The sequence below is a fragment of the Prionailurus bengalensis genome, chromosome C1 (assembly GCF_016509475.1).
Source record: "Prionailurus bengalensis isolate Pbe53 chromosome C1, Fcat_Pben_1.1_paternal_pri, whole genome shotgun sequence".
In the NCBI taxonomy this organism is placed as follows: domain Eukaryota; kingdom Metazoa; phylum Chordata; class Mammalia; order Carnivora; family Felidae; genus Prionailurus; species Prionailurus bengalensis.
Window position 1 is genome coordinate 189,987,780 of NC_057345.1, and position 13,874 is coordinate 190,001,653.

The 13,874-nt window shown below is 36.0% G+C and overlaps 1 protein-coding gene across 3 annotated transcripts in view; it reads left to right on the top strand.

The window, feature by feature from the left end:
• NBEAL1 (neurobeachin like 1) overlaps nucleotides 1-13,874 on the top strand; it is a 171,203-nt gene that overhangs the window by 66,531 nt on the left and 90,798 nt on the right. For all 3 annotated transcript variants that reach the window (XM_043577516.1, XM_043577517.1, XM_043577518.1), the window contains 7 exons: nucleotides 3,234-3,319; nucleotides 8,673-8,762; nucleotides 11,268-11,436; nucleotides 11,895-12,028; nucleotides 12,495-12,654; nucleotides 12,764-12,866; nucleotides 13,621-13,777. In XM_043577516.1, coding sequence (XP_043433451.1) covers nucleotides 3,234-3,319; nucleotides 8,673-8,762; nucleotides 11,268-11,436; nucleotides 11,895-12,028; nucleotides 12,495-12,654; nucleotides 12,764-12,866; nucleotides 13,621-13,777 — 899 coding nt within the window. The remainder of the gene's footprint in view (nucleotides 1-3,233; nucleotides 3,320-8,672; nucleotides 8,763-11,267; nucleotides 11,437-11,894; nucleotides 12,029-12,494; nucleotides 12,655-12,763; nucleotides 12,867-13,620; nucleotides 13,778-13,874) is intronic.

The following is a 13,874-nucleotide window of genomic DNA, read 5'->3' on the forward strand; positions in this document are numbered from 1 at the left end:
TACTGGTGTGAGGTGGTATCTCATTGTGGTTTTGATTTGTATTTCCCTGATGATGCGTGACGTTGAGCATTTTTTTCATGTCTCTTGTTAGCCATCTGGATGTCTTTTTTTTTTTTTTTTTAATGTTTATTTATTTTTGAGACAAAGAGAGACAGAGCATGAACGGGGGAGGGTCAGAGAGAGAGGGAGACACAAAATCTGAAGCAGGCTCCAGGCTCTGAGCTGTCGGCACAGAGCCCGATGTGGGGCTCGAACTCACAGACCGTGAGATCATGACCTGAGCCGAAGTCAGCCGACTGAGCCACCAGGCGCCCGTATCTGGATGTCTTCTTTTTTAAAATGATTTTTTTTTTCAACGTTTATTTATTTTTGGGACAGAGAGAGACAGAGCATGAACGGGGGAGGGGCAGAGAGAGAGGGAGACACAGAATCGGAAACAGGCTCCAGGGTCTGAGCCATCAGCCCAGAGCCTGACGCGGGGCTCGAACTCCCGGACCGCGAGATCGTGATCTGGCTGAAGTCGGACGCTTAACCGACTGCGCCACCCAGGTGCCCCTGGATGTCTTCTTTAGAAAAGCGTCTATTCATGTCTTTTGCCCATTTCTTCACTGGATTGCTTTTTTGTGTGTGTTGAGTTTGGTAAGTTCATTGTCAATTTTGGGTACTAACTCTTTATTTGATATGTCATTCTTCTCCCATTCCTTCGGTTGCCTTTTAGTTTTGCCGATTGTTTCCTTTGCCATGCAGAAGATTTTTATCTTGCTGAGATCCCAGTACTTCATTTTTGCTTTTGTTTCCCTTGCCTCTGGAGAACGTGTTGAGTAAGAAGTTGCTGCAGGAGAGGTCAAAGAGGTTTTTGCTTGCCTTCTCCTTGAGGATTTTGATGGTTTCCTGTCTTATATTTAGGTCTTTCATCCATTTTGAGTTTATTTTTGTGTATGGTGTAAGAAAGTGGTCCAGGTTCATTCTTCTTCATGTTGCTGTCCAGTTTTCCCATCACCATTTGTTGAAGAGACTGTCTTTATTCTATTGGATATTCTTTGCTCAAAGCTTAGTTGGCCATACGTTTGTGGGTCCATTTCTAAGTATTTTCTTCTGTTCCATTGACCTATGTGTCTGTTTTTGTGCCAGTACCATACTGTCTTGATGATTACAGCTTTGTAATACATCTTGATGTCCAGAATTGTTATGCCTCCAGCTTTGGGTTTTTTTGTTTTTTTTTTTTTCAGGATTGCTTTGACTATTCGGGGTCTTTTCTGGTTCCATACAAATTTTAGGATTATTTGTTCTAGCTCTATGAAGAATACTGGTATTATTTTAATAGGGATTGCATTGAATATGTAGATTGCTTTGGGTAGTATTGACATTTTAACAATATTTGTTCTTCCTGTCCAGGAACATGGAATATTTTTCCATTTTTTTGTGCCTTCTTCAATTTCTTTCATAAGCTTTGTATAGTTTTCAGTATGTAAGTTTTTCACCTCTTTGGTTAGGTTTATTTCTAGGTATTTTATGGTTTTTTGGTGAAATTGTAAGTGGGATCGATTCCATGGTTTCCCTTTCTGCTGTTTCATTATTGGTGCACTGATTTCTGTGCATTGATTTTATATCCTGCCACTTTGCTGAATTCATCGATCAGTTTTAGCAGGTTTTGATGGAATCTTTTGGGTTTTCCATATAGAGTGTCATGTCATCTGTGAAGAGTGAAAGTTTGACTTCCTCCTTGCCGATTTGGATGCCTTTTATTTCTTTGTGTTGTCTGATTGTTGATGCTAGAATTTCTAATACTATGTTGAATAACAGTGGTGAGAGTGGACATCCCTGTCTTGTTCCTGACCTTAGGGGGAAAGCTCTCAGTTTTTCCCCATTGAGGATATTAGTGGTGGGTCTTTTGTATGTGGCTTTTAGGATCTTGAGTTATAATCCTTCTATCCCTACTTCCTTGAGGGTTTTTATCAAGAAAGGATGCTGTATTTTGTCAAATGCTCTCTCTGCATCTATTGAGAGAATCATGTGGTTCTGTCCTTTCTTTTATTAGTATCATATATCTCTGATTTGTTTGCAGACACTGAACCAGCCCTGCATCCCATATAAATGCCACTTGATCATGGTGAATAATTATTTTAATGCATTATTGGATCCAGTTGGCTACTATCTTGTTGAGAATTTTTGCATCCATGTTTATCAGGGAAATTTATCTATAGTTCTGCTTTTTAGTGGGGTCTTTGTCTGGTTTTGAAATCAAGGTAATGCTGGCCTCATAGAATGAGTTTGGAAGTTCCTTCCATTTCTATTTTTTGAAACAGCTTCAAAAGAATAGAAGTTAACACTTCTTTAAATGTTTGGTAGAATTCCCTTGGAAAGCCATCTGGCTCTGGACCTTGTTTTTGGGGAGGTTTTTGATTACTAATTCTTTACTGGTTATCAGTCTGTTCAAATTCTCTATTTCTTCCTGTTTTCAGTTTTGGTAGTTTGTATTTTTCTAGGTATTTTCCGTTTCTTCCTGATTGCCCAATTTGTTGGAATATAATTGCTTATAATATTCTCTTATTATTGTTTGTATTTCTGCAGTATTGTTTGTGATCTCTCCTCGTTCATTTTTTATTTTATTTGGGTCATTTCCTTTTTCTTTTTGATCAGACTGGCTAGGGGTTAATCAATTTTGTTAATTCTTTCAAAGAACCAGCTCCTGGTTTATTGATCTCTTCTGTTTTTTTGATTTCAATAGAATTAATTTCTGCTCTAATCTTTATTATAATTTCCCATCTTCTGCTGGTTTGGGGTTTTATTTGCTGTTCTTTTTCCAGCTCTTTAAGGTGTAAGGTTAGGTTGTATATGTGAGACCTTTCTTCCTTCTTTAGGAAGGCCTGTATTGCTATATACTTCCCTCTTCTGACCGCGTTTGCTGCATTCCAGAGGCTTTGGGCTGTCGTGTTATCATTTTCATTGGCTTCCATGTACTTTTTTATTTCCTCTTTAATGTCTTGGCCATTCATTCTTCGGTAGGATGTTCTTTAATCTCCAAGTTTTCATTTTCTTTCCAAATTTTTTCTTCCGATTGATTTCAAGTTTCATAGCGTTGTGTCTGAAAATATGCATAGTATGATTTCGATCTTTTTGAACTTGCCTGAGGGAGAAACAACTTAATTTTAAATTTTGTTCTGATTACACAGAATCAAGGAGGCCAAAAATATTCAGTGATGTTTATGTACGTGTGTGTAAATAATTTTCAGGTCCAAACTGTTTAAGCCCTTGGAAATTTCAAGAGTCTGACATGGCTGACCTGTCTGGTAACATCCTTCTTCACTATACTGCAAAGGTGAGAGTAAATGCATGGACTGTATCTACTTGTAACTGTGCTATGAACTAAAATTCCTTTTTTGTTCCTTTTGTCATTTCAGTGGTTAATTGAGAAGGATAGTCTTGAATTAAATTTAAAAATTACTCATTTTCAAAGGGAGAGGAGGTGCAACTCTCAACTAGGATTCAAATGTTTTGATTATGTCATCCCAGTAGTATGAGTGAGGAATCATATAGTATGAGTAGGAATCGTTATGGTGGGAAGTTTTACTAATGAATTGACTTCAGTAAATGAAACTGTTTATACTTGGATTATCCCACTTTTTTGGAAGGAGAGATTAAACAGAATTATGGTTAACATTTTTTTGTTTATTTTTTAAATGTAATTCTAGCAAGAAAACAAACCAAAAAAATGAAATGTTTACTTCAGAAGGAGAAGAAAGAAACTACCTATATGCATAGCATGCATAGTCCTTTTTCCTTCAAAGACCTACCTAGTGAAAGTAATTAAGGTCCGTAAAGTCTGAGGGAAAGAACTGGGAGAAGAAAAGGGAAAGTGGCATAAACAGTATCAGTTGCCTTAATTGTACTAAATGTTAACACTGACACAAAAAATGCTTTTATTTGTGGGATTATGCACTATAGAATTTTTTTTCTAGTTTAGCCAGCTAGTACATGGTCATAACTTATTACTTTAATACTTATTTGTGATATCTGACCTAATAAAATTCACCTATCATTTGTATTCCCCGTGACTTTTTATTTTGAATAATTTCAAGCTAGAGAGGAATTGAAAGAATGGTAAAGTGAAATCATGTATACTCTATACTCTCCACCTGAATTCACCAATTACCAATTTTGCCACACCCGTTGACACCTGTTGCCTGTCTTTTGTGAAGGCACATTGACATAGGTATCAATGTAGCTATGTATTTATGTAATTATTAACCTACCTGGGAAAATTATCAATAATTTATGTACTGTATAACTCATTCAAATTTTCTCAGCTTTCTCAAAAATATTTTGTTTAGCCTTTTAAAAAACTTAAATCTGGATCAAGGTTCATGCCTTGCATTGGTTATAAAGTGTCTTAGGACCCTTATTTTTTTTAGTGTTTGCCTTTTGTAACACTAACGTTTTTCCAGTATGTTTGTTTACTGAACTAGACTTTATTTTCTTGGCAGGGGCTAGATCATATACTTATTTTCTTTTTACTGTTATTATTAAATATATAGGAAATAATTGAATTTAATCTCACTGATAATAGCATGTCCTAGATACATGTTAGTTAACTGAGTCTTTGTGGCATTATGTTTATCATATTTATTCTCTTTCCAGATTTAAACTTGATAACATTAGGTTGAATTTTTACTGTTGGAACTTCCTTCCAGTAGTTGGAAGATCCAACAGTAAAAATTCTCTAATAAGAAAATAGGTATTATTGTTTTTCCGCAAGAAACTCAGTATGACAAATACTCAATAAAACAGTTTTTTGGAGGAATATTTCTTGAAACAGTGATATATCATGATAAAAAGTGTTCTGTGGTTAACGGAGTTTGGGGAAATGCTGTATTCTGTATATCCATTTTGGAGATTGATCATATACTTGAAAAATCTTATTAGAAAAAACTTAGTTTACTTTTGTTTTATCCTACTCTTTGACCAGTTATTTGAACATAGAACACATTCTGTTTTTTCATCTCACTTATTTAACAAATGCTAGTTTGAGAAAAGCTGCTCTTGAAGATTTTCTGAGAGTCAACAGCTTTTCATTTTTGTAATCGCTTGTAAGAGGTGTTGAACCATCCATTGTTTATAATTTTTTGAGTGTCTTCTCCATGCCAAGAATTGTGCTGAACTTTTAAGATCTAAAGATGAATTCAGTGTCTGGCTTTAAGAAACTTATAACTAGGGGCGCCTGGGTGGCTCAGTCAGTTGAGTGTCCAACTTCGGCTCAAGTCATGATCTCACAGCTTGTGAGTTTGAGCTCCGCTTCAGGCTCTGTGCTGACAGCTCGGAGCCTGGAGCCTGCTTTGGATTCTGTGCCTCCCTCTCTCTCCCCCAACCCACTTGCATTCTGTCTCTCTCTCTCAAAAATAAACAAACATCAAAAAAAATTAACAAAAAAAGAAACTTATAACCCAAACTGAAGTAAATATGTAAAAAAAATGAGTGCAATGTAATTTTATGAGCATTTTTCTTTTTAGCTACCATTTATTGGGTATTTACACTAATATTAAGCACTATGCTAAATGTTTTATATGTATTATTTCACTTAACCTTCATAAAAACTCTAAGGGATGTATGGTATTACCCGTGTCTTTTATGAGCTGTGGTTTTCTGAGGCTCAGTAAAGATAAGCAACTTGCTTAGCCTCATAATTTTAGTGAATGGTAGTGCTGGAGTTAGAATTCAGTCTGTTCAGTGCATATCCTTAACCACTATACAGTATTTCTGTGTTGGAATTGTGTATAAAATATAGTGAGAATATAAAGGCGTGAGTGGTTAGTTCTTTCAGATCATAGCAAAGATGGTTTGATTTGTGTTTTAAAAGGCAGGGTTGAGGACGGATGTGCCACATGTAACAAGCAGCACCTACAAAGGCATAGACTTTAAAACTGGGATCTACGTATATTTGGGTTTAGGGCACTAAGCAAGTAGGAAGAGAAGATGGCAGGAAATGAAATTAGAGGGCACATAGAGGCCAGATTATAGCAAGCCTCCTATGGCAGGCTAAGTAGTAGGCAGTGGATAGGATTTTAAGCAGAAGAACAAAATATGATAAGGTTTACATTTTAGAAAAAGGTCTCAAGCTGCATTGTGAAAGTTGGATTGGAGGGATAGGAGACGGGAAGCAGTCATGCCATTAGAAGTTGTATTGTATGAGGACAAGTCATAGATACACGCTACCCAAACTGAGGTAGTAATTGGAGAAAGACATTTCTGTCTTTGAGACTAATATAGTTTACATTGAGTTAAGTGTAAACTCAGTTTCCATTTGTTTTATTAAAGCATTTTTTCTCAGTTGCCTTAAGAAGAAAGCAATGATGCATCATTTATGCTAAAATCTGTAGTAGTTTTTTTTTTTTTTTTTTGAATGGTAATTGGATTCAAGGATGCTTCATTATCTGCAAATTCACAGATTGGATGCGAAGTTATATGCTTTATAATCCTTCATGGAAGTTAACAAATACATTTGATAATTTCTAGAATTGCAGACTAGACTCTTAATATGAATATATCCAGAATTGTCTATAACATGAAGGAAAAGTCTTATGCCTGTGATTAGAATTTTATATCATATGTTTTTCTGTTTTGTGATTTTTTTTTAAGGTTTATTTATTTATTTTCAAAGAGATAGGGTAGGGGCAGAGAGAGAGAGAGAGAGAGAGAGAGGGAGGGAGGGAGGGAGGGAGAATCCCAAGCAGGCTCTGCACCATCAGCATGGAGCCTGATGCAGGGCTTGAGCCCACAAACCGTGAGATCATGACCTGAGCTGAAGTCAGACGCTTAACCAGTTGCCACCCAGGTGCCCTGTTTTGTGATTTCTGTATCTCACGTTTTAATCACATAATTATGTGTACCAGTGAAATTATGCCTAGGGAAATACTCAATGGGAATAGAACACTGAATTTGTTAAAGACTCAAAATCTTGGGCCACCTAGGTGGCTCAGTTGGTTAAGCATCCAACTCTTTTTTTTTTTTTTTTTAATTTTTAAAAAATATTTATTTATTTTTGAGACAATGCGAGAGACAGAGTGCAAGCAGCAGAGGGCAGACAGAGGGAGACACAGAATCCGAAGCGGGCTCCAGGCTGTCAGCCCAGAGCCTGATGTGGGGCTTGAACTCACAAACTGTGAGATCATGACCTGAGCCGAAGTCAGACACTTAACCGACTGAGTCACTCAGGTACCCCTAAGCATCCAACTCTTGATTTCAGCTCAGATCATGATCTCATGATTCATGGGATCAAGTCCCACTTGCCTCTCTCTCTGCCTCTATCCTGCTTGCTCATTCTCTCTCAAAATAAATAAATAGCCAAAAGCTGTTTGCATAAGTTGGTTTAAAACTTTAATTTTTTTTAACTTTATAGGATTTTTTATTTTTTAAAGATTTTTTTTGATGTTTATTTTTGAAAGAAGGAAGAGAGTACGAGTGTGGGAGGGCCAAAGAGAAGGAGACACGGAATTGGAAGGGGGCTCCAGCATAGAGCCTGATGCAGGGCTCGAACTCTTGAAGCTCAAGGTCATGACCTGAGCCCAAGTCAGATGCTTAACTGACTAAGCCACCCCGGCGCCCTCCCAAAATTTTTTTGAAGTTTAGTTGACACACAATATTACATTAGTTTCAGGTGTACAACACAGTGATTTGACAAGTCTGTATATTGTGCTGTGCTCACCACAAGTGTAGTTCTTGTCTGTCACCATAAGCACTATTACAATACCACTGACTGCATTTCCTGTGCTGTACCTTTCATCCCTGTGGCTTACTCATTCCATAACTGGAAGCCTGGATCTCCCACTCCCCTTCACTCATTTTGCCCATCCCTCCCCACCCTCACTCCCTTCCCTTCCCCTCTGGCCACCATCAATTTGTTCTTAAAAGAGAAAAAATTGTAAACTCCAGTGATGGGTGAGTAACTTGTTGCTATAGCTCTTCTATCAGGTGACAAGTAGAAGTGACCTGCTTTTGATGAGTGAGTCCTTTAGACTCTAGTCCCTTACAGGAGTGCTGATGCATAGGGGCACATGTACCCCAATGTTTATAGCAGCACTTTCAACAATAGACGAATTATGGAAAGAGCCTAAATGTCCATCAATTGAGGAATGGATAAAGAAGATGTGGTTTATATATACAATAGAATACTACTTGGCAATGAGAAAGAATGAAATCTGACCATTTGCAGCAACATGGATGGAAATGGAGGGTATTATGCTAAGTGAAATAAATCAGTCAGATTTCACTCATATGTGGATCTTGAGAAACTTAACAAAAGACCATGAGGGAGGGGAATGGTGAAAAAAAAGTAACGGGGAGGGAGGCAAACTATGAGAGACTCTTAAATACTGAGAACAAGCTGAGGGTTAATGGGGAGTGGGCAGAGGGGAAAGTGGGTGATGGGCATTGAGGAGGGCACTTGTTGGGATGAGCACTAGGTGTTGTATGGAGACCAATTTGACAATAATTTATATTTAAAAGAAAAAATAGAATCTAGTCCCTGATTCTTTTAAGAGGCAATGAGAATAACAGTACTAAACTTAATATTGTAAGCATTTTATCATTTTAAATTATGGTGAAATATTTCATATATAAAGTTATTTTTTTGTCCTCATTGTGCTTAGCTGTTGGCCATATTTTCCTTTTATTCTTAGGCTTGCAAAAATTCAATCTGTCTTGATTTATCTACTAATTGTTTGCATGGAAGATTAACAGGAAACAAAGTAGTGAACTGGGACATTAAGGTAAGTTAATGATGAGCAACGTCTTATGTAAGTTTACAGATCCTTTTAAAGAATTTGTCTTTTTACCACCACCAGGTTGATCTGAATAATAAGTCTCAGTGAAAATGTTTGCAAGCAAGATATACAGTTTGAGGTATAAACAATTAAGTAGTTGAAGGACTAATTTGCTTGAAACTTACTTACCTCCTTAAACTGTTTAACAGTTTCCTTAAGAAAAATAATACTACCTTAAAATCATTGCTCCACTTTTAAGGTATTTCATTCCTAAAACTATGTGACAGATTTCATCCCTTACCTTCTCAGAGACTTCATTGATTATCCCTTTTCTCCTGTATCACATGCTTCTGTCAACAGTCTCCCGTCTATTAGCTTTTAACATACTTTGATCTTTCCTCCCTAAGGCTAAAGATGAGTGACTTTTCCTCTTCCCCACATCCCCCTCTGGAGCTGTCATATCTTGTCTGACTTCTGGATGTGCCTCATATATATGTGACAGTTGGACATAATGTCTTTGGTTCTATATAGAGGCCTCTGCTTATTTTCCAAGACTGAGTTAACTGCTCTTGTCATGAATACTTACAATAGTTTATCATTTCACTTAGTGTGATGAATAATAATTTGCTTGGTAATTTAGAGCTTGATTCTCCAGTAGTCCTTAAGAACTTTGAAAAGAGGTACCACTGCTTTTTTCACCAGTGCCTGGTACAGGGATATGCAATAACATTTTGACTGACTAATAAAGATTATTTAGATTACTATGAAAGTCAAGTCAGAGATATCCTATTTCTAAAAGATATTTCTTAAATAGAAATTATAGCTTAAGTAAAATCAAAAGAAATATAAAAGATATTTTAAGGGGACTTGCTGATAAATCAGCAAAAAATCCGTTTTATCTTGTCCTCAGTTAACACCAATCAAATATGCTTATTGTTTCAGTGGAACAGACATTATTAGGATAGTTCTGCCTGTATAAAAATGAATCCATTAATTAATGTTAGTCTCATGTTATGTGGTATAAAGTATTTTTCTCTTTGTGAGATAAGACCACTTAATCATATCTGTTAAAATAGTAAGATATGTAGCATTTGCCCTTTCATAAGTTAACTTTTGCTGTCACTTATAAGATTGGTTTTACAAGGCTAGTTCTCATGTATTACTTATATATAGAAAGCTGATTATTTGTGCCATACATTATACTTAAAAATCAAAGTAATTTTTGGTGCCTTGAGGTACAGCTATGGGGAAATCATATGGGATCAGAGTTAACAAGAAAAGGATCATTGTATTTTTATACTGCAGCACAATCAAACACAAAAAAAGTTACATGACAACTGAAAAAAAAATACTTGCCATCCAAAAACTTAATTTGCTTACTATATACATAGCTTTTAAAAATCAGCATGAAAGGGGTGATTGAGTGTTTGACTTCAGCTCAAGTCATGATCTCGCAGTTTGTGAGTTCAAGCCCTGCATTGGGATCACCGTTGTCAGCATAGGGCTTGCTTCAGATCCTCTGTCCCCCTCTCTCTCTGCCCCTCCCCTGCTTGCGTGTGCTCTCTCTCTCTTTCTCTCTCTCTCAGAGATAAAATACTTTTTTAAATGTTAAAAAAAATATCAGCATGAAGACAAAAAGTATGAAGAGGGTTGTGTAAAGAATGAAACTTTCTAGATGGCAGATCAGAATATTTTAGCACTTAATAATGGCTAACCTTGGGTGGGTAGTACCAGTTCATTTTCATTTATTAGCTTACTTAATCCTGGTAACAACTTTACAAAGTGGGAATTATTATCCTCATTTTACAGATGAAGGAACTGAGGCCAGAGAGATTACTAACTTGTCAAAGAATATGGACTGTATTTTGTTAAGCTATTCAAAATAGTCATTTTGACATTCAGAGGCACCCACTTCAACTTCTTTGTTAACTAAAAGTAGAGGAGTCAGTCATATTTCTACCACCAAATGATTTTTTTCTTTATTTATTTTGTTTATTATACTTAATTGCCTTATGACAGTTGTTTCCTCATATCATTAGTGTTACATTATAAAGTCTACTTATGGGGTCGAGTTTGGATTGCTTGTGTTTGGAATCCCTAAACTTTGGAAAACAAAGGTGTGGTAAAAATGGTCTGTCATAGTGTTTCTTGAGTATTAATTATGGTGATACCCCTAGCTACATTTTTTTTTTTTTTTAAGTAAGCTTCATGCCCAGCATGGAGCCCAACATGGGTGTTGAACTCACAACCCTGAATCAAGACTTGAGCTGAGATCAAGAGCAGGACGCTTAACCTACTGAGCCATCCAGGTGTCCCCTACCCTGTGCACCTTCCCACCCTGTGGCTACTCTTCAAAGCATCTCCCTGAATTAAGGTTCCTTTAGCTTAAGGCTATCTTGTACATTGCCTGAAAGTTCAGCACATTTTTAATGTCACACATGCTGTGCGGGTGTTAAATGACAAAATTGCTCTTGTTTTATAAGATTAAAAGATTGTAATTTTCTTTTTCAGGACATCATAAACTGTATAGGTGGATTAAATGTACTGTTTCCTCTGTTGGAACAAATCAGCCACTTTGGTGAAGGACAGATTTCTGAAGGAATGAATGAAAGTACAGTTTCTGAATTGGTAACACCTGTAGAAGGAGATTGGGTGGTATTGACCTCCACAAAGGCTTCAGGTATTAAGATGAAATTAACACACAATAGTCATTGAGAAATTTGAGAATTAATTGAAAAATAGGTTAAAATGTCTTGCCACCCTTAGGAAGAAATTTAACCATTTGTAGCTGAAGCAGCCCATCCCTAATTTTACTAATGTAATTCAAAAAGTTCATTAATACTTTAGTCAAAAAAATTAAGATGTTGGCTTTACTCTTGATTGTCCTCAGTTTCTCCCGTTAATGGAAATATAACAGCATTGCTAAACTTATGGTAGAAAAAAATGTTTCCATGTGCATGCAAGTATACAATATGCAGTTGCTGCTTTCTCTGATATTTGCATTCTGCAAGGGACCTTTGGAGGCAAATTGCTCAACCAAATTCTTGTTTGTTACTATATGCATTATGATATAGAAAATGTGTTATAAAAATTATTTAGAGTAATATGATCATTAATGACATGTTCACAATTCCTCAGAGTCAAGATTAGAGAGAAATCTAATTGCAACATTTATCTTGATTGTGAAACACTTTATTCAAAGACATCCCATCAACCAGGACAATCTTATTCACTCCCATGGAGTTGCCACTCTTGGTGCCTTACTTCAGAAGGTGAGCACAAATTTAACAAATTTGCAGATGTGGCTAATGATTGTAATTAGCAGTTTGTCTTTAGGGGTTTTTTTTTCCTACTAGGTAAATATTATTTTAAATTACACTACTATGGCTTCATTTATATTAGTGGATGTAATTTTATTTCACAAGCAGGTATTTTATCCTACTCTTAAATCACATTTTTACAAGAATTAGCAATCTTACATAATAGTGTATAATTTTTATACATAGGGCTTTGTTAACATTGGTATTTGGGATCTTTGTTAAATATGATTTTAGGAATATGACATTAGGAAAATATGTTCTAGCAGACATTGGAAAAATTAAAGTTTAAGTTGTTTATATTTTTGTAACAGAGATTTTCATACTTAGTAGATATTCTGAATTAATCATTTGTAATTTAAATGTAGCTTAATGATAATTAAGCTGAAATTTACAGAGCCCTCATCTGTTTGGATTTCAGGTGCCAAGTGCCTTGATGGATGTTAATGTATTGATGGCAATTCAGTTACTAATTGAACAGGTATCATTAGAGAAAAATATGCAGCTCCTGCAACAAATGTATCAGTATTTACTCTTTGACTTTCGTATTTGGAACCGTGGAGATTTTCCCTTCCGAATTGGTGAGAGAGCAGGCTGTTGGATCAAATTTTACAATTGTTTTAGAAATTTGTAACTATTTGTGGGATTTTATTTTAGGCATATCATTTAAGAGTGAACTTTGTATTTTAGGTCATATACAGTATCTTTCCACCATCATCAAAGACAGCAGGAGAGTTTTCCGAAAGAAGTACGGTGTGCAATTTCTCCTAGATACACTTAGGATCTATTATGGGTATGATGTCCTTGTTCCTTCTCAGTTCAATACTGTTTTCTGCCTGCCACTGGGTTGGAATTTCTAGATTATTTATTTTCCAGAAATTCTAATATCCTTTAACTTCAGAGAGACAGGAAAATGTGGAGGTTAAAATGATGAACAGTGTATCACATATATTGGGTTTGAATCTTATGTTTCATCAACTGGTTGTAGGTAACTTACTCAAATTTCTGTGCTTAAGTTGTGTCTGTGACAAGGAGATAATAAACCTGTGACACCCTATGGTTGTTTTGAGGATTAAACTAAAGAATTAAGAATGTGTAAAGCACTTACAACTGTGTCTTCTCCTTAGTATTGTTTAAATATATATAAACTATTTAGGGGCCCCTGAGTGGCTCAGTCGGTTGAGCGTCTGACTTGATTTTGGCTCAGGTCATGATCCCAGGGTCACAGGATCGCTCTCCGCATGAGGCTCCACTGAGTGTGGAGCCTGCTTGAGATTCTCTCTCTCTCTCCCTCTCCCCTGCTCATGTGTGCTCTGTCTCTAAAAATATAAATAAGTAAGTAAGTAAATAAATAAAAGAAGCTGTTTTAACTATTTTTATCTTTGTCATTGCAACTCCTAGCTTTAAAAGGTTTTCCTTAAAAAGAAAAAACAGATACCATGAAACATGGACACATCTTTTTTTATACTATGAATTCTTGTGTATAAAAAAGCACTAAACTATAAAAATTTTAAATTGCAATTCTCGCATTTTACTTTCTTTTCCAGGAGTGATTGTAAATACAGTGAGCTGTCTGTAGATGACATTCGAACAATAAGGACTTCTTTGTTTGGACTAATTAAATATTTTCTGTGCAAAGGTGGAACTCATGAAGAGATACAAAGTATTATGGGTTACATAGCTGCTATCAATGAAGAAGAACAGGTATCGTGCTCCAGATAACTTTTTTCCCCCACACTTAAGTTGCTACATCATCTTTTAAAATTACATATATATTAAACATACGTTAGGGGCACCTGGG